Source organism: Myxocyprinus asiaticus, chromosome 50, assembly GCF_019703515.2.
Source record: "Myxocyprinus asiaticus isolate MX2 ecotype Aquarium Trade chromosome 50, UBuf_Myxa_2, whole genome shotgun sequence".
NCBI lineage: Eukaryota > Metazoa > Chordata > Actinopteri > Cypriniformes > Catostomidae > Myxocyprinus > Myxocyprinus asiaticus.
In genome coordinates, this window is record NC_059393.1 from 26,292,069 (window position 1) to 26,317,177 (window position 25,109).

At 40.6% G+C, this 25,109-nt stretch overlaps 3 protein-coding genes across 6 annotated transcripts in view; 2 read left to right on the forward strand and 1 right to left on the reverse strand.

The window, feature by feature from the left end:
* The window catches only part of LOC127439171 (transmembrane protein 88B-like), a 3,346-nt gene extending 974 nt beyond the window's left edge, over positions 1-2,372 (forward strand). The window contains exons 1-2 of one of the 2 annotated variants that reach the window (XM_051695301.1): positions 1-602; positions 700-2,372. The exon at positions 1-602 is cut by the window's left edge and continues 974 nt beyond it. In XM_051695301.1, the coding sequence (XP_051551261.1) occupies positions 324-602; positions 700-927 (507 nt within the window). In that variant the 5' untranslated portion in view covers positions 1-323 and the 3' untranslated portion in view covers positions 928-2,372. The remainder of the gene's footprint in view (positions 603-699) is intronic. The other variant, XM_051695303.1, reaches the window with a different exon arrangement.
* LOC127439136 (histidine-rich glycoprotein-like) overlaps positions 1-25,109 on the reverse strand; it is a 170,702-nt gene that overhangs the window by 104,131 nt on the left and 41,462 nt on the right. The window lies entirely within an intron of this gene.
* Positions 17,515-24,365, forward strand: LOC127439135 (von Willebrand factor A domain-containing protein 1-like). 2 transcript variants are annotated; one of them, XM_051695230.1, is made up of 6 exons: positions 17,515-17,878; positions 20,819-21,364; positions 22,108-22,410; positions 22,861-23,136; positions 23,513-23,788; positions 23,881-24,365. In XM_051695230.1, the coding sequence occupies exons 1-5, from the start codon at positions 17,806-17,808 to the stop codon at positions 23,782-23,784; spliced, it is 1,470 nt and encodes a 489-aa protein (XP_051551190.1). In that variant the 5' UTR covers positions 17,515-17,805; the 3' UTR covers positions 23,785-23,788; positions 23,881-24,365. The 2 variants fall into 2 exon arrangements, with proteins under 2 accessions (XP_051551190.1, XP_051551189.1); XM_051695229.1 differs by having other exon boundaries at positions 17,516-17,878; positions 23,860-24,365.

Below are 25,109 nucleotides of genomic sequence, written 5' to 3' on the forward strand. Positions count from 1 at the left end.
CTGATCTATCGACCTGTGTTTGCGAGTGTGAAATAATTGTGTTAGTGTTTGCATTTTGCTGCAATATATAGTGTCGTGCCTCTGTTGCGTTGTTCAGCAAGTAGAAACAGAACACTCAGTTCACTATAATCATCTTCATTTCCATGAACCTAAAATCACCTCAGGCTCTCCCGTCTGTCCGTCTCTCTCTCTCTCTCTTTTGTTTCAATGTCATTTTCGCTCTCTGTTTTATTTATGAGTATGATCTCATTTATTTCATAGCTCGTCGCTGGAAGGACATGCACTGACAACAACAATATTTAAACAGTCTGTCTCTCTTCAGGATGTGTGGTATGTCTGTGCTTTTGGATGATGGTGGAGGCGATGAAGACTTTGATGTTGATGATGGGATACGGATGCTGCCGCCTCCTCCAGCACAGTGTGACGGGGGGGTGTGGGGGGCCCGGCGGGGTCGCTGCGGGTGTGTTTTGTGGGCACTGGTTCTGCTGCTGTGGAACGTGATGTTGGTGCTGGTGTGTGTGGGCCTGATGGTTCTGGTGTTCACTTTCGTACTGCTGCCCGCCGCTCTGCTGCTGTACGCCGGCTTCCTGTGCCACTCGCGGGTGAGACCGATCATACGCCCATAAATTCACATGAATGCCTATGACACATTCATAAATTCATGATAAATATTCTGATATCTTACTTTTGACTTTGTAGGTTCTGGCATCACCGACTCCTCTCTGCCGTTACCTTGACGATAACAGTTGCTCCGCCCTCATCATCCTGGGCTTTATTATGATGTCACCGTTGGTTGTGGTCGCTGCGGCGACATTCTGCGCTCTTCTCAGGAGACTCCACCTCCTCTTATATTTTCAGCCAATCACAGGAGCTTGGTACAGAGGGCGGGGCCTGGGCTGGAGGTGGGACATCCATGCTTGGGTTTGACAGACAGACACACCCACCAATTTCAGGTCAGTATTCAGGATGATCTCCAGTTATAACCTCTCTAATCCTAAAGGTCAAGGGGAGAGAGAGGTCAGGGGACAGCGACGGCGTTACTGTAAACCTACAGTAAACCGAAACAAAATCACGTAACACACTTGAACTCTTTCAATGTTCATCCGTGCACCACCAACACATTGCTCTGGTAATATTTTTACCTTGTTTCAGAGGATTCCATGAAGACTTTGTTATCTCAAGAACACATCTCAGAGAGAATTTGTAAAGCCTCGGTTATTTTCAGAACTAATTTCAGGGGCCTGGGTATCTCAGCGAGTATTCACGCTGACTACCACACCTAGAGTCGTGAGTTCGCTTCCAGGGTGTGCTGAGTGACTCCAGCCAGGTCTCCTAAGCAACCAAATTGGCCCGGTTGCTAGGGAGGGTAGAGTCACATGGGGTAACCTCCTCGTGGTCGCTATAATGTGGTTCTCGCTCTCGGTGGGGCGTGTGGTGAGTTGTGCATGGATGCCGCGGAGAATAGCGTGAAGCCTCCACATGCGCTACGTCTCCACGGTAACGCGCTCAATAAGCCACGTTATAAGATGCGCGGGTTGACGGTCTCAGATGTGGAGGCAACTGAGATTTGTCCTCCACCGCCCGGATTGAGGCGAGTCACTACACCACCACGAGGACTTAGAGCGCATTGGGAATTGGGCATTCCAAATTGGGGAAAAAAGGGGAGAAAAAAAAGGGACTCATCTCAGAGAGAACTTCGTAAAGCTTCTGTTATCTTTGCTGGCTGTGAGTTTTCACAAGATTTTGTTGTATTTTTCACAAGAAATTCTACGTGTTAAAGGAAAGTTACTGAAAATGATTTTAATTATTATGAAAAGATACCAGATTGAAGTCATTTTTATTTGAGCAGCACTTTTCACAACAAACATCCTGTAAATTATACTGTAATAGAAAATGAATATCTGTAATGTCGTAAAGTCATCATTGTGTGTTTTGATGAGAAACGTGATTGTAGATTATGCATCAAAAATATAATTTTCTTTAAGTCTTAAGACCCCCAGTGAACAAGCCAAAGGTGATTGCCAAGGAACACAAAACTGCATAAGATGTAGTTAATGGGGAAAATAACCTCGGGTGTGTGGATGAACACAACAGTTGCTATAATGTTTTTATCTTGTTTCTGAGGATTCTGTGAATCTTTGGATATCTTCCAGTGCTTCTGCTGGCTGCGGCTTTTCTCGTGATTTAATTGTATTTCTCATGCAGTTGCTAAGTATTGATGTAAAATTGCAGTATTATCATCCTATTAAATTTAATAATTGTCTTATCACATGGCATCATGACATGTATGTTTATATGCTTTTTTTCTGCAAATGTGCATGTTACATTTAATCTGATAGTTGTTACAAACAAACACACTTGAAGAATTTTATTCATACAGTACTTCAATAAAAAATATTGCTATATATTGCTTTTGTCGTTATTTCTGTATTTCTGCACGCTCAAACACATGATACAACCTGAAGGTAACTTATGCTTTACATACAATCCTTCAAAAGTACAAAAAGCCAAAGCCATGTTTCGATTGCATGTGAATAACTTCACGAACTCGGTGAATTTGTTGTGTGTGCTAGTTTAGAGATGTGTTTACCTGTTAAGTATATGCTCTTATTGGTTGTTTTCTGTGCCGGTAATGTGAATAAACGAACTCACATCAAACATTTTCACTGCAGAATAAAGATGCTAAAATCTAAAAACATGGAGTGTAATCTGAAACTCACATTTAGATCAGATGTGCCCCAGAGTGCTGTAAAAATATCTCAGAACATTGATTATTCATGAGGTTCAGAAATATTCCTGTTATATAGAGCACATGAGAGAAAAACATTAAATCATCTAAAAATCAAGCTCCAGAAGAAACCAGAGCAGAAATAATCTTCAGCTTTAATAATGTTTACATCATGTACGGGAGAATTGAGCATTTCTTGTGTTTCTGCTGGAAGGTAATACAATTTTAAAAATCAAAATGTGTGAACACATCCACAATCACCATTACATTATAATCATGTCAAAGACACTTATGAGTTTCTGTAAACTGCCATATTTACTGTATATAATATTTATAATTGGATATTTCTTTTAAATAGCACTTTTTGCCCTGGGTACTTAAATAAACTCTCTTAAAACACTTTCACATTCTCATTTGTCTATTAACAATGTTTAACAGTGAATATACTGTACGTACATCACAGAACACATCAGTCTTGTCATTTTCCTGAACCGCCGAGAATTAATGTCATTTCCAACAAACGTCACAAAGAAAATTAAACATTTTGTAGATAAATCGGCTGACTCCTTTGTCTCGCAAAGGTTATTATCATAGCTAGCATTTGAAGTATCCTAAATACACACTCTGTGCATAAATTACAGCACAATGGAAGTGATAAACCTTGATTTGTTTTTAACCATGTTTTTGCAAACTAATGTTTTGATGATGTGTCAATATGAATTTGTTTGTTTGTCAGTCAGAGGTTGCACTCACTGTTGTTATTCTACGGTCTGTTTATCTGTGTTTATAAAATGATCTGATTGGAGGTTAACACTAATAAACTCACAGTTTGACCTCAACACACAGCTCTCATGTGCATATTCAAATCTCTTAATGTGCCCCCCCCCCCCCCCACCCATACTGTGATTTATCACCATGACAACAAGCAGCGACTGGACCTTTGCCATGGTAACATAATGGGATAAGAGAGGGTTGAGGTAATGACAAATAATGACAACCAGCAGAGACAGACAGAATGTATCAGGACAAGTCAAGATGTAAATAAAGGGTTTAAATCATATACTCATTAAAAAGAATGTGATCAATAATTATCAATTCAGTCTAATGTCACATTATGCTGCTTTAGTTTCACTTTTTATCATTCAATAATAATAATAAAAAAAAAAACAGTCAGGTTTTGGCTCTAATGACAGAGTCTGTCAAAAGATTCAAAGCTGAATGTGTCATTTTGTTTCATTTCAATACGGTAAGGGTTCTATATTCGTGACCGCGCTAGGCGCTGCACAACAACTGTGCGAGACATTTTATTCAATCTTCGTGCCAGCACAAAACTCAAGTGGGTGTGGGAGGAAGTATTTGCGCTATCTGTGGGTGTATGCACACAAACAGTGTGTGTATTGTATGTTAATTTGTTATTTTCCTGAGAAATAGATCATTGAGCTAAAATGTTTCAATACCACATCTGTTTTCAGCACAAAGTCTAAATTCAGTTCCTGCATTTGCAGTTTGGAGATTCCACCAGCAGGTGGTGATAAAGTTCAAGTCCAAACTCTGAAAATATAGTGGAACATCAAAATATGTCCCTGACGATCAGAGTTGTAAGCGTTTTATGAAACAAAAATGACTGAGATTTGTGTGAAACTATCTATAGGTCATGGTTTATTTTCAGTTATTTTTATCATGTTTATATTTACAATTGAAGATCTAATTTGTATTGGTATTTTTCCACCTGTAGTCATAGAGTGATTTTTAAGTCACTGCAAAAGGGTCTGATGGAAGAAGTTGGAGAGAATTCGTATGATTTTTTCACCACTTGATTCGTTTCGTTTGAAGTGTAATTTGAATTTAGAAATATGTTTGGTTTAATTTTTGCGTTTCAATAAATTTATTAAATGTTCAAAATCGACCAGTAGAAGTGAAGTGCAGGCCGATACAATCACTGTTAATACTAGCCATGATTTGTGTGTCAGTAGATGAAAATGATTAATAATACTTACATTCTCTGTAATTATTATTTTATTTTGTTGGGATTTTTCCCCTTTTTCTTCCAATTTGGAATGTGCTTTTAAGTCCTCGTGGTGGCGTAGTGATTCGCCTCAATCCAGATGGCGGAGGACGAATCCCAGTTGCCTCCACATCTGAGACCGTCAATCCGCACATCTTATCACGTGGCTTGTTGAGCGCGTTGTCACGGAGACATAGCGCATGTGGAGGCTTCATGCCATCCACCGCGGCATCCACGCTCAACTCACCACACGCCCCACCGAGAACGAACCACATTATAGCGACCACGAGGAGGTTACCCCATGTGACTCTACCCTCCCTAGCAACCGGGCCAATTTGGTTGCTTAAGAGACCTGGCTGGAGTCACTCAGCACACCCTGGATTCAAACTCATGACTCCAAGTGTGATAGTCAGCGTCTTTACTCGCTGAGATACCCAGGCCCCCTCTCTGTTGTCCTTTAAATAAACGTGCTGCACTTGTGAGACGCAGATTCAATGAGCACACACTCGAGTGTCTGTTCACGCACTGCTGTCCTCCAGCATGTATTCGGCTGAACAAATGGTATTTCAGATAAGGCTGACATTTACTTGGATTTATAATAGATATTTCAAAATAAATAAATAATTGATTTGGTGCTTGGGGCCCTTTGGGTTTTGAGGCCCCTGGGATTCAAACTAGCGAACTCCAGGGATGATAGCCAGCGTCTTTACCACTGAGCTACCCAGGCCCCCTACATTCTCTATCATTTAATATAGTGTACATCCAAATCCTGACGAGAATCACATTTTCCATTCATATAAAAGGAGCGTGTCACTGTCATAGAAATATGCCCGAAAATCATCAAGGATGCAGTTAATGCACAAAAGAACGTAAATCCATATTTCTATTCCTCTAATTCATTGTTACAGTCCATTTCAACACACTCTCATGGCGAAATCGTCAGGATTCGTACAACTGCACTCGTTTGAATTCTAACGACTTTCACTACAGCCAATGACGTCGCTGGACATTGTTTCCATCTCATACACAACAATTACTTTCTTCTGTCACACACAACAGCTTCCTGTCATGTTTACACTCTACTGATTGGTTAAGTTTAGATAAGGGGTTTGGGTAAGGGTGTAATATTAATAAGTATGTCCTTAACGCCTCATGCGCGGAACTCGCGCTTACTTCCGCATTAGACATGAGCTATCACCATGCGCTCTTCGGTAATGTCACGGTCCTGTCACCTTGTCAGGTTGGGGTTTTTTCTGATGGGACTGTGACATCATCACCCCATGTTCTGTGTTTCGTGTACGTTCTTTGTGTGAGCGCACGGGTCTGGTTGTGAGTTACCGCCGTGTGTCTGGATCCTGACTTCCTGTATGGTTCGGCTTCGGTCTGTGTCATGGTCCGGACACTCATGCTCCATTTTCTGTTTGTTTTGGTCTAATTGTGTTGACATTTCTCCCTCATGTGTTCCAGGTACTGCTGGCACATGGAATCAGCATTTCCATGGGAACCCTTATTGTTTCCATAAGAACGCTGATCATGCCAAATTTCAGCTGGCGAGCGGCACCTGTCCCTTGTTTGTTCCTGCTTATTTTATTCCCCTCGTGTGTAGTGTTCTTTGCTGGATTGTTGAATGCGTTTAGTGCTGAAGTGTGAAGTAACTAACCTCACTCTCTCTGTCTAGTTGGTCTTGTCTCCTGTATCTGTTTGGTTACCCGCATATCGGGTGTGTGGTTGCCTTCCAGTTTGCTGCGTGTCAGCTGCACTTCAGCGGGCTCTGCTCCTCGCCACCACAGCACGAGAGATCGCCTGCGGGATCGCTCATCAGAGGATTCCCCATTACTTTGCTGAAGTTTATTATTTACTGTAAATAAATCCTTTGAGCTGTTCCTCTGCTCTTGGGTCTCTGTCTCGCTCTTGCTCTATGACAATTACAGGCTTATAATGTCTCTTTCAATGAAACACTGACTGTAGATTTCACAGACCTTTAAAACAGTGCAGTATTAAGCTACACTAAACGTTAAAGTGTTTCATAATAAACAACGAGATAGTAACTAGAGTGTAACACGGTAAACGTTCATCACTACTGGTCTGTGCACACATGCTGGCATCTGTCTGTCTGTTTCAGGTTGTTTTTGTGTTTTTCTGTGGATCAGAATGAATGTTCAGCTCACAGTTGAGTGTTCTTGTTCTTTTTCATCACAGTGAAATGAGACTTCTGTGAGCTGTAATCCTTCATTCACTGATGATGGTGTATTGTGTGTTTGATCTTCATCACTGATGAGTGTGATAACTCCACCTGACCTTCACACTTCTGTACAAAAACAGAGCGAAAGAGACAGCGCCACACATACAACAAGTCAACATGACCTCTGTCATGTGACATTTCTCATTAAAGCGGGATTTTCAATAAAAATAAAAAGAATTGATGGTGCACTGAAAAAAATGGAAAGCAGCTCTACTGAAAATACAAAACCAGTACACTTAAAATCAACTTAATACATTTATGTTTGAGATAGGAACATAATCATATTGCGTAAAGTCCAAGTAAAATTCAACACAGTCAATAAAAAGTGACATGATTACATGGGTATGAAATGATTAAATGGATTCAGACTTCTAACAGATAGTGTTCACGCAAAATAATTTTTACTGCTTACTCAATTTACTTAATTAAAATGAGTAAATCAACACATTTCTTTAGCATTTGGTCTGAACCTAATTTCATTGTGTACAATCCATCTATGTTTACTTAATCCAGTTGTGTTGGAACAATGTGAATAATATTTGTTACATCAAAGTATTGCTGGCAGGGAATTTGCATTACCCAGCATGCTTTGCATGGGACTGGATTGGGAGAGTACATTTTAAAATTAAGTGTTATTTTAATGAATTTCTACACACACACACACACACACACACACAAAATGAAATAAGTAGGAGACTTGTTAGTGTTGAAAGTTCTCTTATGTTAGTATTTAGTGAAGTTTATGTGTTTGTGGATTTTTTGGTTAGATTGAGGATGAGTCATTTCCATGTTAAAAATAAAAATATGTTTTTCTTTAATCATGAAGGAAAGACTGAGGGATCATCAGCATAAAGGCTGATTGAGGATCAATGTAAATCCTCAGCAGCACCATCTTTGTTATAGAAAACAAAAAGATATATATAATATGCTAATATGTATTGTTGCTTGCTCGCAGTAAGACAAATCAAATTTAAGTGAGATTAACTCAATTCCTTTGGGTTTATTTAACACAAAATATTTGAGTAAAGCCTACATTTACATTTTAGATTAAGGAAACTCATTTTTCAGTGTGTAAAGTCACTTCAGTGGCTGAACAAGTTATTGCATTTTAGAAAACAGGAACGTGCGTTAAGAACGTTAATAGTCATTTTTTCAGTGTTAAAACACTTTATCCAATCCCAGATTAATATGCGCAGAAAACTAAGTAAAATATTCATAGGTACATTTTTTCAAAAACTGTTAACAATCAAGTAGCTCTCAAAAACCTGGAGAGAGCTCTCCGTTAGCATCCACATTCATCTCTATGGCAGAGCTCGGCTAGCGCAGAGTTCCCCAGAACTGGAATGAAACACGAAATGGAAGCTGCCATTTTTGCTCAGGATTGTCACGTGAATGATAACTCATCAATGGGAACATAAAAGGAAAAAATATACGTCTATTTCACTGTTTGAAGTGCCCTTGAAAAAAACAACAATCTTTCACTGGAAAAACATGTATTATAATGCAATTAAATAATTTAGAATGAAATGTTTCTTGCTTCTTTTGAATGGCTGTCAATGGAGAAACTTGCTTTTTACCATCAGACTGCAGTTCCAACATCTACCAGCAGGGGTTAGCGGAGACCTGACCCTCTGCTGGCACTACAAAAACTCCCGTTTGTTTTGAGCGACCCATCCAGCCCGACACAACACCACTGACTCAACCAGTGGCGTAAATTGGAGGCGGGATTATCTGTTTTTTTTTTTAATCAACACCAACGTCTATGTTTGCAATTCGACTTGGTGGCGCTATTGAAGCAGAAATTACACACTTCAGTTTTAATGAAGAGAAAGAATGTTATGCTGCTGGCGTACAGGCACACATAGAAAACTTTTTTCTTTGAATTCAGCCATTTTTGTCTTGTACATAGCATGACGACAATCCACAGCTCTATTCACAACCACTCAAACAGGGACAGTTTCACACAGCAACTAATTAAGCTCAGAAATACAGATTCCATTCTGAGCGAATTATTTACCAAACATATCAATCATTACTAACACACTCAGAAACACTCACACAGTGATCAGACATACACTCACCGAGCACTTTATTAGAAACACTATAGTCCTAATAAAGTACCCGACATGGTCTGATGTTCGACATGCTGTGCATTCTGAGATGCTATTCTGCTCACTATAATTGTACAGAGCAGTTATCTGAGTTACCGTAGACTTCTATCTATCTATCTATCTATCTATCTAATATTGTGTAGGTCCCCCTCGTGCCGCCAAAACAGCACCAGTCCGCATCTCAGAACAGCATTCAGAGATGATATTCTTCTCAGCACAATTGTACAGAGCGGTTATCTGAGTTACCGTAGACTTTGTCAGATCAAACCAGTCTGGCCATTCTCTGTTGACCTCTCTCATCAACAAGGCGTTTCCGTCCACAGAACTGCCGCTCACTGGATGTTTTTTGTTTTTGGCACCATTCTGAGTAAATTCTAGAGACTGTTGTGTGTGAAAATCCCAGAAATACTCAAACCAGCCCATCTGGCACCAACAATCATGCCACAGCTCCAAATCACTGAGATCACATTTTTTCCCCATTCTGATGGTTGATGTGAACATTAACTGAAGCTCCTGACCCGTATCTGCATGATTTCATGCACTGCTGCCACATGATTGGCTGATTAGATAATCACATGAATAAGTAGGTTTACAGGTGTACATAATAAAGTGGTCGGCGAGTGTAGAGCACAATCACACATTTCCAGGCAAATAAAAGTTTCTTAGGTTAAAAATTCAAATAGTTAGTTAAAAATACTAGTCTATTTTATAAACTGAAATATTTCAGGAGACCAAGACTAACTCGCCAGCAGTCATTACTGTGTGTCAGCTCAGTGTTTTATTAAAGTGTGTGGCTGTGACAGTCTCTGCTGTTAATTACACTGTTCTTCCTCCTTGAGACTCCACGAGTCCAAACAAGGTTTCACGGACTGCAGAGCTGCTGATAGCAGATGAAACATTCATCCGCCCACTGCGAGTGTTTGAGAGTAAAGATGATCTAATGACCCACCGTACAGACACTCAATGTTTCTCCCATAAAGCACTGCTCTGCACCAGCTCTTATCTGCTCTCGGCTCTCTTCAGCTGGAAAACTGCCGGATGGTGATGGCAGGAACTCTGATTACAGTCGAACATTTCACCTCTTTAATGTGTTTCTCTCTCATGTGATTAACGCCTCGTTGCCGTCAGCCTATTTTTCATGGGCTAAGAGTGTGTGCTGGTGATTTATGTGTGATTTTTATGTGTGTTTATAAACTGCTGCAGTGCAGTGGTAGTTGATCATGTTGTCCACTCTGGAATTATTCACAGATGATGAAACTAATCGACCGCAGGTTCATTTCTTCTACAGCAGGCAGAATCAAACCATCTCAATCATGGAAATAAGTGTTGTGTCTACACTGAAAGCAACCCATGTTGTGTTGCAGAGGTTTTTCCACTGGAAGTGTTGAAGCAGTATGTTACCAACAATCACCTGTATGCTTGTATCAGCTGTAAAAAACAGCAATGTATTTTTAACAGAAATCCACTGCTATAAATATTGTCTGTTTCTCAATGTGCTTTTTCGTGGGCTCCTTGGACATCATCATTCACTGCTGAAATTCACTTTCAATAATCAAGTACGCAAGTATTGAGAATGCATAAAATTACCTGGATGTGTTCTTGATCAGCCTTTATTTCATTAAAATGATGCCCAAAAAAACAACAAATATTGACCGAAAATATTGACAAAAATTTCTCCCCAATTTGGAATGCCCAATTCCCAATGCGCTCCAAGTCCTCGTGGTGGTGTAGTGACTCGACTCAATCCGGGTGGTGGAGGACGAATCTCAGTTGCCTCTGCGTCTGAGACCGTCAATCCGCGCATCTTATCACGTGACTTGTTGAGCACATTACCGCATCCATGCACAACTCACCACACGCCCCACCGAGAGCAAGAACCACATTATAGCGACCATGAGGAGGTTACCCCATTTGACTCTACCCTCCCTAGCAACCGGGCCAATTTGGTTGCTTAGGAGACCTGGCTGGAGTCACTCAGCACGCCCTGGATTCGAACTCACGACTCCAGGGGTGATAGTCAGCATTAATACTCACTGAGATACCCAGACCCCACGACTCTCAAATTCTTGAGAGAAAACACAACGATAAATGTCCTTCGTCTGCCACCGTAGTACCGAGTTCTTGCTCGCAAGTCATCATCTGATGCATCCTCGATATTCAGCCTGATCAAGAACACATCTGGGTATTTTAATGCATTCTCTGTACTCACGTTCTTGAGGACTGAATTGAACTTCGGCAGTGGATCCATGAGAACGTAAAAACAAAAAGGATGCTGAGAACATTGAGAAACAGCCTTTATCAGTCGTCTTGGTTCCGGAACTATTTTCCCCATTCATTTCTTCAGTAGAGATTTCATAAAATCCTTCGTAAAAGAGTAGCATGCCATGAACCAAGCCAACCAGCTCCGAGGTAAATTACAACATTACAAACTTTGATTTCAAGTAAAAATATATTTGAAAAATCAGACAAAAAGATAAGACCGTGTACTAAACGTCTTCCACAAGAGCATGAACTACAATCCCATGAAGCATTGCGAATGATATAAAACAATGGAAATATAAAAAAAACTAATGATTTTAGGTTGTTGTTTATAAGTAAAGAAACAATATAGTTTATTGCGAAATATATAAGTAGTTTGAGGGTGACTGACTCGTTTGCATCATGTATGCGTAATGGGAGTGGGCGGTCATTTCGGTCATTTTTTTTTTGGCGGGATTTCTTGGGCATAGTTCTCTGATTGGTGGATCTTTCTCTTTAGGGTCATGGGTAGAGTAGTTGTTAAATAGGAATTCCGCTATTAAACATGATTTTTAAACAATGAAGTTGAAATAGCGTGGACTGATTGCTTCAAAAGAAGCATATACCATCAATGAACAACCTCGGTGCTCAAGGTAGATCTGTCTTTAAATGTTTATAAGTTATCGGTAAAAAGATTTGAGTTTGCTTATGGAAAAAAATAATGGGATTTTTACTTGCGGAACCAGACTGTTGTGCTCTATATTGAGGATGCCTCAGATTAGAGATCTATAGTACTGAGATAACCTTCGCAGTTCTATCATTGAGGAGAGCGTAACGGCTGTAACGGTCAACTAGCATTTTACGACAATTGCTGATGCTATACAATGAATGGAGAGAGCCGTAAACTGACACCTTTCGGTCGTAAAATCGTCCGTTACTTCTCTTGTTAAACAGCAATTTTATCATAGTAAACTCCACACAGTTCACTCCAAAAGGATTGTTTAGTGTAAAACATGTTTAATGTTTCATTAAATGATGAGCGGTTTATTCAACGTTGTGAAGCATCCTCGCCAGTGTACCGCCATAGAGTGTCTATGGAACGGCCGCGTTATGCTAATCTATGCCAACCTTCTAGGCTTCCCTATAAGAAGGGTTTTGATCGGATGGTGACTTGCGTGTAAGAACTCAGTACTACAGTATCAGACAAAGAACGTTTGTCATTGTGTTTTCCCAGAAGAGTTTCCCACTGTAAGCACGAGAAAGTCTGACGGCTCGTGAGAGTTGTTAAACTCCGTCAAAGTTTGTTGTTTTGTTGGGCATCATTTTAATAACATAATAAACACATGGAGGAAACAAGTATTTACCTACTTTATTCTTTTAACGTGTCGCTAGTCCTGCAAAACTTCACTGGTGTAATAATAATGGCAGTAGTTCTCTCTCATGGATTCGAATGTGCTGTGACGGTTAATTGCTCAACAGGAAGATCGCAGCACATCTCAAAGCTCGCAATAGATGCGTTCGACGTCCTCCTGTCCTTCCAAGTTTGTTTTTTCAATGTAGCTTGGCAAGACTGGTCTTCATAAAAACACAAGTCCGTTCTCTGCATTCTTAGCATCGAGAAACACCCAGCGACTTTTGCGAAATAGCAAAGCTAACAAAGCAAGTTTTCATGCAACTTTATTATTGCTACAACTGCGTAGGCTATATGATTCAAATAAAAGGAGATTTAAATTAATGCACATCAGAGACCAGAAACATTGCCATTTGAGTTTAAATTAACTATCAAATGTTATTTATATACAGCAAGGGTCTTCAACAGGGGGTACGCAGTGGTACTGCAGGGAGTCCGCAAATTACTGTTTGAACAATAACTTACTTGCCTGGTGTAAATAGTTACTGCTGAGATTATCATAGGTGGTCCTTAAAGGTGCAATATGTAACAATTTTCATGTAATATTCACCCTTTTTTGCCAATGCGTGAACGGCCTGTGACGCAACTCAAAAAATGAGCCTTTCCCGGACTTCCTAGGTTGCCTATTAAAGCCTGTAGACTGATTTTCATGCGAAGGGAGCAGGTTGCTTTTGCCGGGAAAATCCAAAGGATGTGACGTTTATGCACGCTCCCGAGAGCCTCAGTGCTTCTCTTCCGATATTCAACAGCGACAACTGTCTGCAACACTAGGTAACGTTATCTTAGAGATGGAATCCAGCAAACGTCCGGCTCCCAGCACAACACCGACTCCTACACAAACTCAGAGTAAACCAAAAAAACATTTATCTGCTGAATCCCATCTGGATAAGCGGGAATGTGATCGTGGTCGAGCGAAAACTAGAGTGAACATCGGCAGGGCATTTGATTCCTGGAGGGACCTTCGTATGGTTTTGGGGATCAAAACCGACCCTGAATTGGCGTTCTTCTTATTGGACAGGTAAACTTACATAACTGCAAAGCATGTGAAATATAGTGTCATAAGGATTGATCTGTGTCATTTTAGCTAACTTGATCTTGCCTGCACAGTAATTGTCATAAACAATGTTAATCTGTAATTATTCAGCAAGGTAAACTACAATAACACATGAAATGAATGCTAGACAATGTTCACAATAATGCAGAAAGCTCCGTTCATTAGTGTAACGTAACTTGGTTATACAGAAAATATATACAATCTATTATTATAAAACAATAGCACATCGATATATCAAAATGACAGTTGTGATCACATCAATACTGAATTGTGTCAACATATTTATAATGTACAGTCTATTTTACAAACAGCTACTGTCATCATCCACCAAATTTAGCTAACAGCTATTGATAAATCTGACTAGCTAGCTAACACCGATATAGGCTATCGTATAAATGCAGTCAATGTATCATGCAAAGAAAAGTGATTACTTCAAACTACAGTCTCGCATAGTCAGATCTATATCCACACTTTATATGAGCCCTGTTCCAGCACTGGAGAGTCAAATATAATATACAGTCTCAAAGTTTATAGTAAAACAATCATAACTGTGTCATTTTAATTATGCTATCTCATCTGTCAGCATGATGCCGGTGGATCACGTTCAGTCTCTTTATACGTTATGTCATTGTTTTGGTGGATGCTCGCTCGAGTCCCTATGGAGTGTGTGCGCGAGCATGAGCAACAGGCTGCAGTTCACATAACGGCCACAGGTGTCACTAGAAACAAGGGTTTCTGAATCTTACATACTGCACCTTTAACATTCCACACACACAAGACGGTGACTCTCAAATCAGCATAATTTAAGGTGCACTCAGTCATTGTTTTCCACATTACAAATGATTACTCAATGAATCTAACAGTAATTTTGAAATATATGTATAAAATTGTTCACTCACATGAGATGAAGACTCCATTTTAGTAACCTTATAAAAGTTGTTTTATTCTGCATGGACAGGGTCTGTCTGTTTGTCTGTCTGTCTATCTTTTTCTTTCTTTTTGGAGGAGGTTTGGCACAGGGATTAACAAGGAAAAAATGCCACTTCGTGGGGTCCTGGGTATCTCAGCGAGTATTGACGCTGACTATCACACCTGGAGTCGTGAGTTTGAATCCAGGGCGTGCTGAGTAACTCCAGCCAGGTCTCCTAAGCAACCAAATTGGCCCGGTTGCTAGGGAGGGTAGAGTCACATGGGGTAACCTCCTCGTGGTTGTGATTAGTGGTTCTCGCTCTCAATGGGGCGTGTGGTAAGTTGTGTGTGGATCGTGGAGAGTAGCATGAGCCTCCACATGCTGTGAGTCTCCGCGGTGTCATGCACAACGAGTCACGTGATAAGATGCGCGGATTGACGGTCTCAGAAGTGGAGGCAACTGAGACTTGTCCTCCACCACCCGGATTGAGGTGAGTAACCGCTCCACCACGAGGACTAAGTAGTGGGAATTGGGCATTCCAAAAATTGGGGAGAAAAGTGGAGAAAATTTAATTATATATATATATAAAAAGAAATGCCACTTCATGTCAAAAATGTTGCAGACCCAAGCTGGTTTTAGCTGGTCAGTTAGCTGGTCAGAGGGGTTTGAACACTTTTTACCTGGTCAGGCAAACCAAATATGACCAGCCTGACCAAATATGACCAGGCTTGGCTAAAACCAGCCAACCAGTTTATGCAGGTTTTAGCTGGTCTTTTCAGCAGGGCAGCCTTTAATGATTATTTCAGTGGCTTTGCAATGTAAATATCATGAAGTATGTACATACAATAATATGGTAGCCTACCATACACATTTTTATTGGCATAAAACGCAACATTTTATACAATATGTAACGGGGGTCCCGGCTCCGACTCTCTACCCACCATGGGGTCCTTGACCTGAAAATGGTTGAAGACCCCTGATATACAGTATAATAAATTAAAATTAATATTAATCAATTCACACATGATATTTGTACATCGTTTTTTCAGACAGAAGGGAAAAATAAAATGACTGACAAAAATAGAAATGGTCTATTCTAGTTTTTAGTTTAGAAATCTAGATTTGAATTGAAATGTGTAACTTTGAGTTCTTTAAGTCCGACTGAGCTTCAGTGATCTCACTTGTGATCTGTCTCTTACTCTCTCTGGCTTTTTTTTTTCTCTGTGTAGAAGAAAAGAATAATGAAAATGACATTTTTTTCCACGCTTCTGGTTTAGTATTTCCACTCTGCCATTTTCTCGTCTCAGTAAAGGTCTTTTTACGTCAGAGCAGATTGACAATTTTCTCTCGCCTGAGCACCTATTCATTCCCTTCGGAAATCTTTCTCTTTGTCTGCTTTAAACATCACCGAAGATTAATTCCAACATTAATTGCATACGAAAATTCATCACTCCTTTAACGTCAGGCAAATTGAACATTTACCTGAGTATAAAACACCAGACACAGTCCAAGGGACATAAACTGAGATCTCCTGGTCCAGATGGCTTTATTTTGGCATGTGGAGTGGGACATGGGGAGCAGTTTGTGTCCGGCTCTGGAAAAGCATCAATGCCAGTTTGAAGTGTTTTCTTTAGAGATGACCCAAATGCAGAGCAAAACCCGTCTGACATTTAACTTCAGCTCAATTAGCGCTTGTGTTTGTCTCAATCAGAGCTTTGTATGTGGACAGACATGTTCCATTCCCTCACTGTGTGGGTTTCCAAACACTTTTCCAATCCTGATACAAACACTCTCACAAAGAACTACTGCAGAAACACAAGGGTTGATAGGATGTGAGCAGCTCTCTCTCTCTCTGGCTGTCTGTCTCTTCTTTCCTGTCTGTCTCCCTTCTAATGCTCTGATAGGTATAGTCTGTTCATACAGCATTGCTGAGTGCTGTGTGATCAATTGTTCCATGTATCTGGAGTTAATGGACATGCAGTCATTTGTGTCACCAATAAAACATCAAAAACACCTCAGCATGATTTGACAGGGATTTTTCATGCACAAACACACATTCATCTGTACTGATGAGGTAATGAACGAGAGTGACAGAATATTTCAAACTCTCAAGCAGAAATTGAACATTGACTGCACAAACACATTTACTATCAGGGTCAGAGTTGCGATCTTTGGGCAGGCATTCTGAGCTTTAGGGTGGGCAGTGGGTTGTCTCTTCGTCTGGCTAGGGGTCCACATTGGTTGTTTCGCCATCTGACTAGGAGAGCACATGCCCATGCCCACCCATGATCTACATTCCTGATTTTTTTCAGCCACCTCTGTTTACTATGTAAATATCATATGAAAATGGCATTCATTCAGTACCATGCATATTAACATACCATAGTTTTACCATCTGATACCACCATGATTGCATTGCAGTACTTTTATGTTTAAAGAGAAGGATTATGTCCATATAATCTGTACATGAGCTGTGCATCAGAATTCTCTCTCTAATAATGTCTGATATTAACCCCAAGTGTTTCTTGATCATTGTGGGAATGTCTGGGCACGTAGTTTACTGTGTCACACCCTGAAAGCGAGCAACGCGACGCGACAAAGCTAGAACGCTCACGTTATAATAAACCAAACGTGACGCAATGAGAACGCACCCTTTACAATCACCCCTCGCGCGCGTGCAGTGTACATTAGATGTGGTATAACTTATTATAATACATCTTATGGTGCCAACAGTATTGCCCGACGGACTTGGCATATGTCTGCGTTCAGAACGCAACGCGCAACAGACGGTGTGAACACTGCACTGGAGGGCGGCGTCAAAAACGCGTTTATTTCTGAAACGCACGGAGCGCTGGGGAGGAGTTATGACTGTTGTTAGATCTGTGGAAATATTAACTAACAAGAGCTACAAAGCGATCAAACTGTCAAATGTAGGTTTATAAAGAGAGCAGGAGCGCGTTCATTTTCGCACAAATATATTTCTAGGTAATCACCAGGTTCACTCAGAGATGACGTCAGGTAACTTTTTATAAACTTCTCAATGGACGAACTCAAACGAACCCGCTGCAGCTGGTCCTGTTGGTAATTTCAGAAGATCTGCATTCAAATGGACCGGCTCCGGTTCGTCTGGCTCCTGGCGTTGTGCGCGTGCCTGTGGCACACCTGCACGCGCTGCTCAGGTGAGCGTCACGTTCCTCAAAATGATGTGAGGAGTAACTACTCAGATCGACATATGTATGTTTATCTTGTAAAAAGCAGTGTTGAGTTTACTCTAAAAAAGTAATTCATTACTAACTACTAATTACATCTTCTGCAGTGTAATTAGATTACTAATTACTCTGTCTGAAAAGTAACTGCATTACTTATTACTAATTACTTTGTAAAACCCTGATCAACCTCCACCAGATGAAAAACACAAGGATAAACATGAAACTGTTCTTTTAATTCTTTCAAATAAATCATATAAATTATTCATGAACTGGCCAAAGAATTTAAAGGGGCGGCGTTCAATTAAAAAACATCTATTTTAACATCAGACGTTAAATTTAGATTTTAAATTCACTATTGTTTTATATAGACTTGTTCTATCAATGTAACACAATTACATCAGAAGTAACTGTAATTAAATCACTGAAAAATTAAGAGTAATCCCTTACTTTTTTCAATGGAAAAGTAATTTAATTACAGTAATTAATTACTTACTAATGCATTACACCTAACACTGGTAAAGAGTACCTTTAATCAGAATATTGTAAGTTTGTCTGGAGAAGAGTAACTACTCGAAATGAAGTTATGTTTCTCAGGCATCCACCACCCGCAGAAAAGTAAAACAAACAAAAAACATTACTTTTGTTTAAAATTGAAAGTGCTTGCTAAGACATGCATCGCTATTATTATCGCTCATATTTAGGAAGTAACTAGCCGAAAACACCTTAGCGACCACTTAGCAACACCCTAGCAACCACATAGCAATGAGCTAAAAACACTCAGAACATCTTATTAGTCACTGTTTAGCAACTGGTGCTGTGGTTTGCACAATCACTCACATTCCTAAAATCTAGTTGAATAAATGTTTGTGAGAAAGAAAGGTAGTACTACATAAAGAGAGAAAATGTGCTGGCTCTTCAAGATTTGAGGTTTAATTCTGCAGTAATGCATTAATCTCTTGTCTCTCTAAGTTGAATTTTACCCCAACAATCATAAATTACTTAGGTTAATTATTAACACCACCTTTAATGATATGTGACAGGTAGCACATTAACGTCTATTTTTTCACTCTTAAAGAGATTTATCTGCCATCTATAAAGTGTGTAAAATGCTTTAATGAACCCATATGAATATGAATATTCATGAAGCTCCACATTGGGTCAGATTTAGCATAAATCACTTTTTCTGAGACTTTTCCACTTTGCATTTGAGAAAAAAATGTGTGCGTTTTAATTCGTCATACTCAAGATGAATTATTATTGTTAAGATGACAAAATTGTGGGGTCTGGGTATCTCAGTGAGTAAAGACTCTGACTACCACACCTGGAGTCGTGAGTTTGAATCCAGGGTGTGCTGAGTGACTCCAGCCAGGTCTCCTAAGCAACCAAATTGGCCCGGTTGCTAGGGAGGGTAGAGTCACATGGGGTAACCTCCTCGTGGTCGTGATTAGTGGTTCTCGCTCTCAATGGGGCGTGTGGTAAGTTGTGTGTGGATCGTGGAGAGTAGCATGAGCCTCCACATGCTGTGAGTCTCCGCGGTGTCATGCACAACGAGTCACGTGATAAGATGCGCAGATTGACGGTCTCAGAAGCGGAGGCAACTGAGACTTGTCCTCCACCACCCGGATTGAGGTGAGTAACCGCACCACCACGAGGACCTACTAAGTAGTGGGAATTGGGCATAAAGGGGATAAAATAAAATAAAATAAAATAAAATAAAAAGTGACAAAATTGTCTCCAAAAGTGAGCTAAATCTGACAAAACCTCTCATAGTCACATTTGGGGATGTCCTCATTTGGAAAAACAATTCTTAAATAAATTAAATAATGTTATTTTGTATTATTTTAGTGGTAGGGTGTGGATTAGGGTTAGTATGTATTCACTATAATTTGCTTTAAGTAAAAATAGAAGTTTTTGCCATATCTCTATTTAGATAAACGTGTGTGTTCAGGAAGAATGACAGTAGAGATGAGCTCACTGTTTGTAATATATGATGTCATCAGAGTGATATGTGTATGTGTTCAGACATGTGTGAGATTCATGAAAATTACCGTTCAAGTTTCAGGTTTGTTTGTCATACACACATCCTTATAGAGGCAGTAAAATACTTTTTGCAGTATCACTGCATTAAAGATATTATATCTGTTCATTTTTTTCAATTCAATTACAAAGTACTTTATTGCCATGACTGTTTTACATACTACATTGCCAAATCATTAAAACACACAGTCTGAGTGACTCCAGCCAGGTCTCCTAAGCAACCAAATTGGCCCGGCTGCTAGGGAGGGTAGAGTCACATGGGGTAACCTCCTCGTGGTCGCTATAATGTGGTTCTCGCTCTCGGTGGGGCGTGTGGTGAGTTGTGCGTGAATGCTGCGGAGAATAGCGTGAAGCCTCCACACGCGCTATGTCTCCGCGGTAACACGCTCAACAAGTCACGTGATAAGATGTGCGGATTGACGGTCTCAGACGCGGAGGCAACTGAGATTCGTCCTCCGCCACCCGGATTGAGGCGAGTCACTACGCCACCACGAGGACTTAGAGCGCATTGGGAATTGGGCATTCCAAACTGGGGAGAAAAACTAAAAAAAACAGGAAAACCAATGACAGGAAAAAATCAAAATACGTTTATAAAACCTGGAGTTCTCAATCCATTAGCATTCTAAGAGCCCTCCTAAAACCATTCAATGGTGAAACATCTAATCAAAAGTTTTATTCCATCACAATACACAGCTGCTTTTGACTGGCCAGCCATAGAGAAAGATGCTTTTTGCCCAGGGAATAGTGTAGTTACATTTGAACTTTTTCTGACGATCTTGAGGTTTGAAAGTTTTTCTCTCTTGTACAGTATGTAGAAAAATGAAGAAAGTAGCACAGTGCAGTTATATCTGTATATCTGTCTCTGTCTTCAAGTTTCAAACTGTTGTGAGGGAAATATCCTGCTGCTTCTGGACTCGTCCGGTAGCGTAAATTCTCATGAGTTTTCTCAGCTGTTGCACTTCCTGTCGGAGCTCCTGCAGCCGTTCCGATTGGGCCACGGTCAGGTGAGGGTGGGCCTTGTGCAGGTGGGAACGGAGCCTAGACTCGAATTCGGCCCAGACACGTACAATACCCAGAACGGCCTACAGGAGGCGCTGAGGAGAACACAACAGCTCCATGGAGACACAAACACTGAGGATGCGTTGCGATTGGCCGAGAGAATGTTTCAGAATGAGGCTGGCACTGAAGCCGCACCCAGAATACTACTATGGCTCACGGATGGGGTGGGGCCAGGAGCGGTGGAAGGACCAATGGCAGCACTACGGCGACAGGGAGTGTCTGTGTTGGCCGTTTCAACAGGACCTGGAAATTATCAGGTGCTGCGTAATGTGGTGACTCCGCCCATTGAGACGCACCTGTATTTTGTTGATGCTGATGACATCAGCATCATCACTGAGGACTTGAGAGAGGCAATTATCGGTAAGGCCGAGAAATATGTTGAATATTCACAATATTTGCAATGATTTTGGTGGAGATATAAAATGTTACAACCTCATGAATATGGCGATGATTTTTTTGATTATTTTTGGATACATTTTTACTGTGCTTTACATTTTGAATTGAATTGGCTACAATGACAAATTGGATGAAATTATGGTTCTTCAGATTGAAGAAAATCACCCAATTATTTTTTTTTATTTTTTGCTATACTCTCCATACTATATCCACCATTTTCCTGAACACAGTAATGTCGCACAATTTTTAACGGAAGCCTGTATACATTTTTCAGTCTCTATTGTTTTCACTTACATCACAGATAATTTGATGTTAAGGGTATTAAATGTGTAAAAATGGCTAAATAAAAATGTGGCTCCATAGTGCTTATATTTTACAGAGACGCGATGAGCATCTTTTTACAGGTAGATGACATGAAGCGGCGGTCTTAACTACTTTGAGTTGTTATGACAGCCAACAACTGCACAAGTTTAGCATGAAATAAATTTTTACTCCAACTAACACTTAAAATGTTTGTTGTTTTCTGTCTGGATCACTCGTTTCGGTAGTTTTTGCATTGCTTCTTCTAGAGAGCAGAACCACAAAACAGTCCAGAGTCATACCAGCGCCACCCAGTGGTTGCTCAGGAAAACGGTTGGATTCGTGCATACTAAATCATAGCATATTGACTAAGTAGCAAAATATATCTCTCTCTGTCTCTGTCTCAGAGTTGATTCGTGCAGATCGTTTACAGGTACGTGACGTCCGCTCTCGTAGCGCTGTACTGCAGTGGCGTCCAGTGCTCAGTGGAGGTTTGGGAACTTACGAGCTTCATTACGGGCCCGACCCATCTGATGGCACAGCTGCCTCCGTCAGCATGGGCTCCAACAGCAAACTCATCCTTTCAGAAGACGTGAACTGGGCGGAGCTCACCCACCTGCAGCCCGACACACCCTACACGGCCTGGCTCATTCCTGAGACCAACATTTACAACACCAAAACACTGAGTGTTACCTTCAGAACCCTGCCGGGTAAGGAACTTTACACCTGTTTAACATCTGTTGTTATTTTTTAAAAACCATAACTAACAAAGTAATTCAAGCTAAAGTGTTTTTAATTGCAAAAATAAACATAGTTTTCAAACCACGCCCCCGTATTCTAACAAACAAACAAAACAAAAGTACCCCCCCCCCAAGGCAATGGTTGAGTCAATGTTGTTGTGTTGGGTCGCTCAAAACAAACAGGGGGATTATTGGTAAAATTAACCTACAAATGACTTATATTTGTCTCTGTATATTATGTTGGAATAGCAGAAAGTACTTCAATGCAGAAAAATGGCCGTTATATCGTATTATCACTATTTTTAACTACATTTAGATGCTAATGTTAATTCCAGTTGTAAATGGAGTCTAAGGATGTAGACTTATGGATGGAAAGTGCTGTTTGTTACTTAAATGTAAATTTAGTGTCTCTTCCTGTAGATCAGTTTGGTCCAGCCACAGTGATGGTGTCAGACTCGAGTCCGAGTAGCTTGCGTGTGAGCTGGGGTCCGATTCAACCTGAGCAGGTCCAGCAGTACCGTGTGGAATATGGAGTGAATCCCAGAGGTCCGGTCCATACTTTGACCCTGCCCTCATTTCAGAGCTCCGCCCTCCTCACACAGCTCCACCCACACACTGAATATCTAATTACTGTCACTGCAGTGCACTCCTCCGGCCAACAGAGGGCGATGTCTGTCAAAGCCTGCACACAGGAAGGTACAGGGATTTCTTTCCTCTTTAATTAAACATATAAACTGATTTTCATCATCAAGCTTATTAAAGGCTTATTTCAACCAAAAATAAATTAGAAATATGTCATACTCCCAACCTACATGACTTTCATCTGTGGAACACAAAAGGAGATGTTTAGCTCTCAAAATCCAAAAAAACACCATAAAAGTATCAAATGAACTGCTTTTATGATAATTTCATTGGAGCTTGACAGTCCTTGTACACTGTATGCTTTCACTGAACGTGAACATTCTACTAAAAATCTCCTTTTGTGTTCCACTGACGAAAGTTTGAATGAGGGAGAGTAATTAAATTCTTTAATCTTTATAAGGTTGATTGTGAGACTGTTTGAATGTTTCAGTTCTCCCGGCACTCGCTGACATTCAGCTGACCTCAGTGGGGCGGGGCTCGGTGCAGGTTGATTGGCGGGGACAGGGAGAGGAGGCAGGGCTTCTGGGTTTCTGGGTGAGTTGGAAGAATGAAGATCGGCCTTCATCATCTTCCTCACTGTATCTGCCACCACATTCACTGTCCACACTGCTGACTGACGTGGGTCGCACGAGTCGTGTGTGTGTATCACCGGTGTATCGCACGGCACGAGGGGAGGGGCTCTGCTGCACTGCACACACTTAAGCAGGTACGACTACACACATATTTGAGTCAAAAGCATCAGTAATACATTGTAACAGTGCTTTATTTATATAACAGGATCTGTCCAACTGTGTGCAGCTTCAGTGTGAATCACAGATCTGTGTGTCATACGGTGCATCAGTCATTTATCCATGTCCACACAACATCAAAGAGCAGAGTTCACAAAGATCCTTTATCAACACAAGCAGCTTCATCAAACACAGCACACGCTAATAATCGATACAAGCAGACTGAACCAAACTTCAGAACTGAACTGAAATGTAAAAGAACTGAAGTGATCTGATCTAGTCTCATCTGAAGTGAATTGACCGTCCTCATACTATGTAATTGATTAATTGCCTAATTAAAAAAAATGTGATTCAATCAAATGAAACTGCAGATCTAAGCTGTTTACAGTTGTGATTGTGTGTGTCTAGTGACACCTAGAGACCATTAGATGACACGTCCAATTCTATCTACTGTGCAGTACTACAGGCAGTATTTCATTGATTTATATGTAGACTTTTACTGAGATGTCTAAGATTTAACTCTGGTATTACAGAATAAACCTATTAAAACACATTTTGCCATTTGATGAGTCTGAGTGTTTTTTTTCTCCCAAATTTGGAATGCTCAATTCCCACTACTTAGTAGGTCCTCGTGGTGGCGCGGTTACTCACCTCAATCCGGGTGGTGGAGGACAAGTCTCAGTTGCCTCCGCTTCTGAGACCGTCAATCTGCGCATCTTATCACGTGACTCGTTGTGCATGACACCGCGGAGACTCACAGCATGTGGAGGCTCATGCTACTCTCCACGATCCACGCACAACTTACCACACACCCCATTGAGAGCGAGAACCACTTAATCATGACCACGAGGAGGTTACCCCATGTGACTCTACCCTCCCTAGCAACTGGGCCAATTTGGTTGCTTAGGAGACCTGGCTGGAGTCACTCAGCACGCCCTGGATTCGAACTCGCCACTCCAGGGGTGATAGTCAGCGTCAATACTCGCTGAGATACCCAGACCCCCCGAGTCTGAGTGTTTTATTATATTATACTTAGTTTCCTCTGTAAGAATGAAATACATTTGCTTCTACAGTATACTGTATGTGATGTGCGATGTTAACCATAGTTATCATTACAACAGTAAATCATATAAATTACTCTAACACAGGATCTCAATCAGTGTAAGAAGCTTTCACAATCTTTCTCATTTTGTTACATTTGTAATTTTATATTTGATTTCTTGCGTCAGGGTTTCCACACATTTTGACCAACCGTTTGTGACTATTGAGCAAGGATGTTTTAAAAATGATTTTACAGAG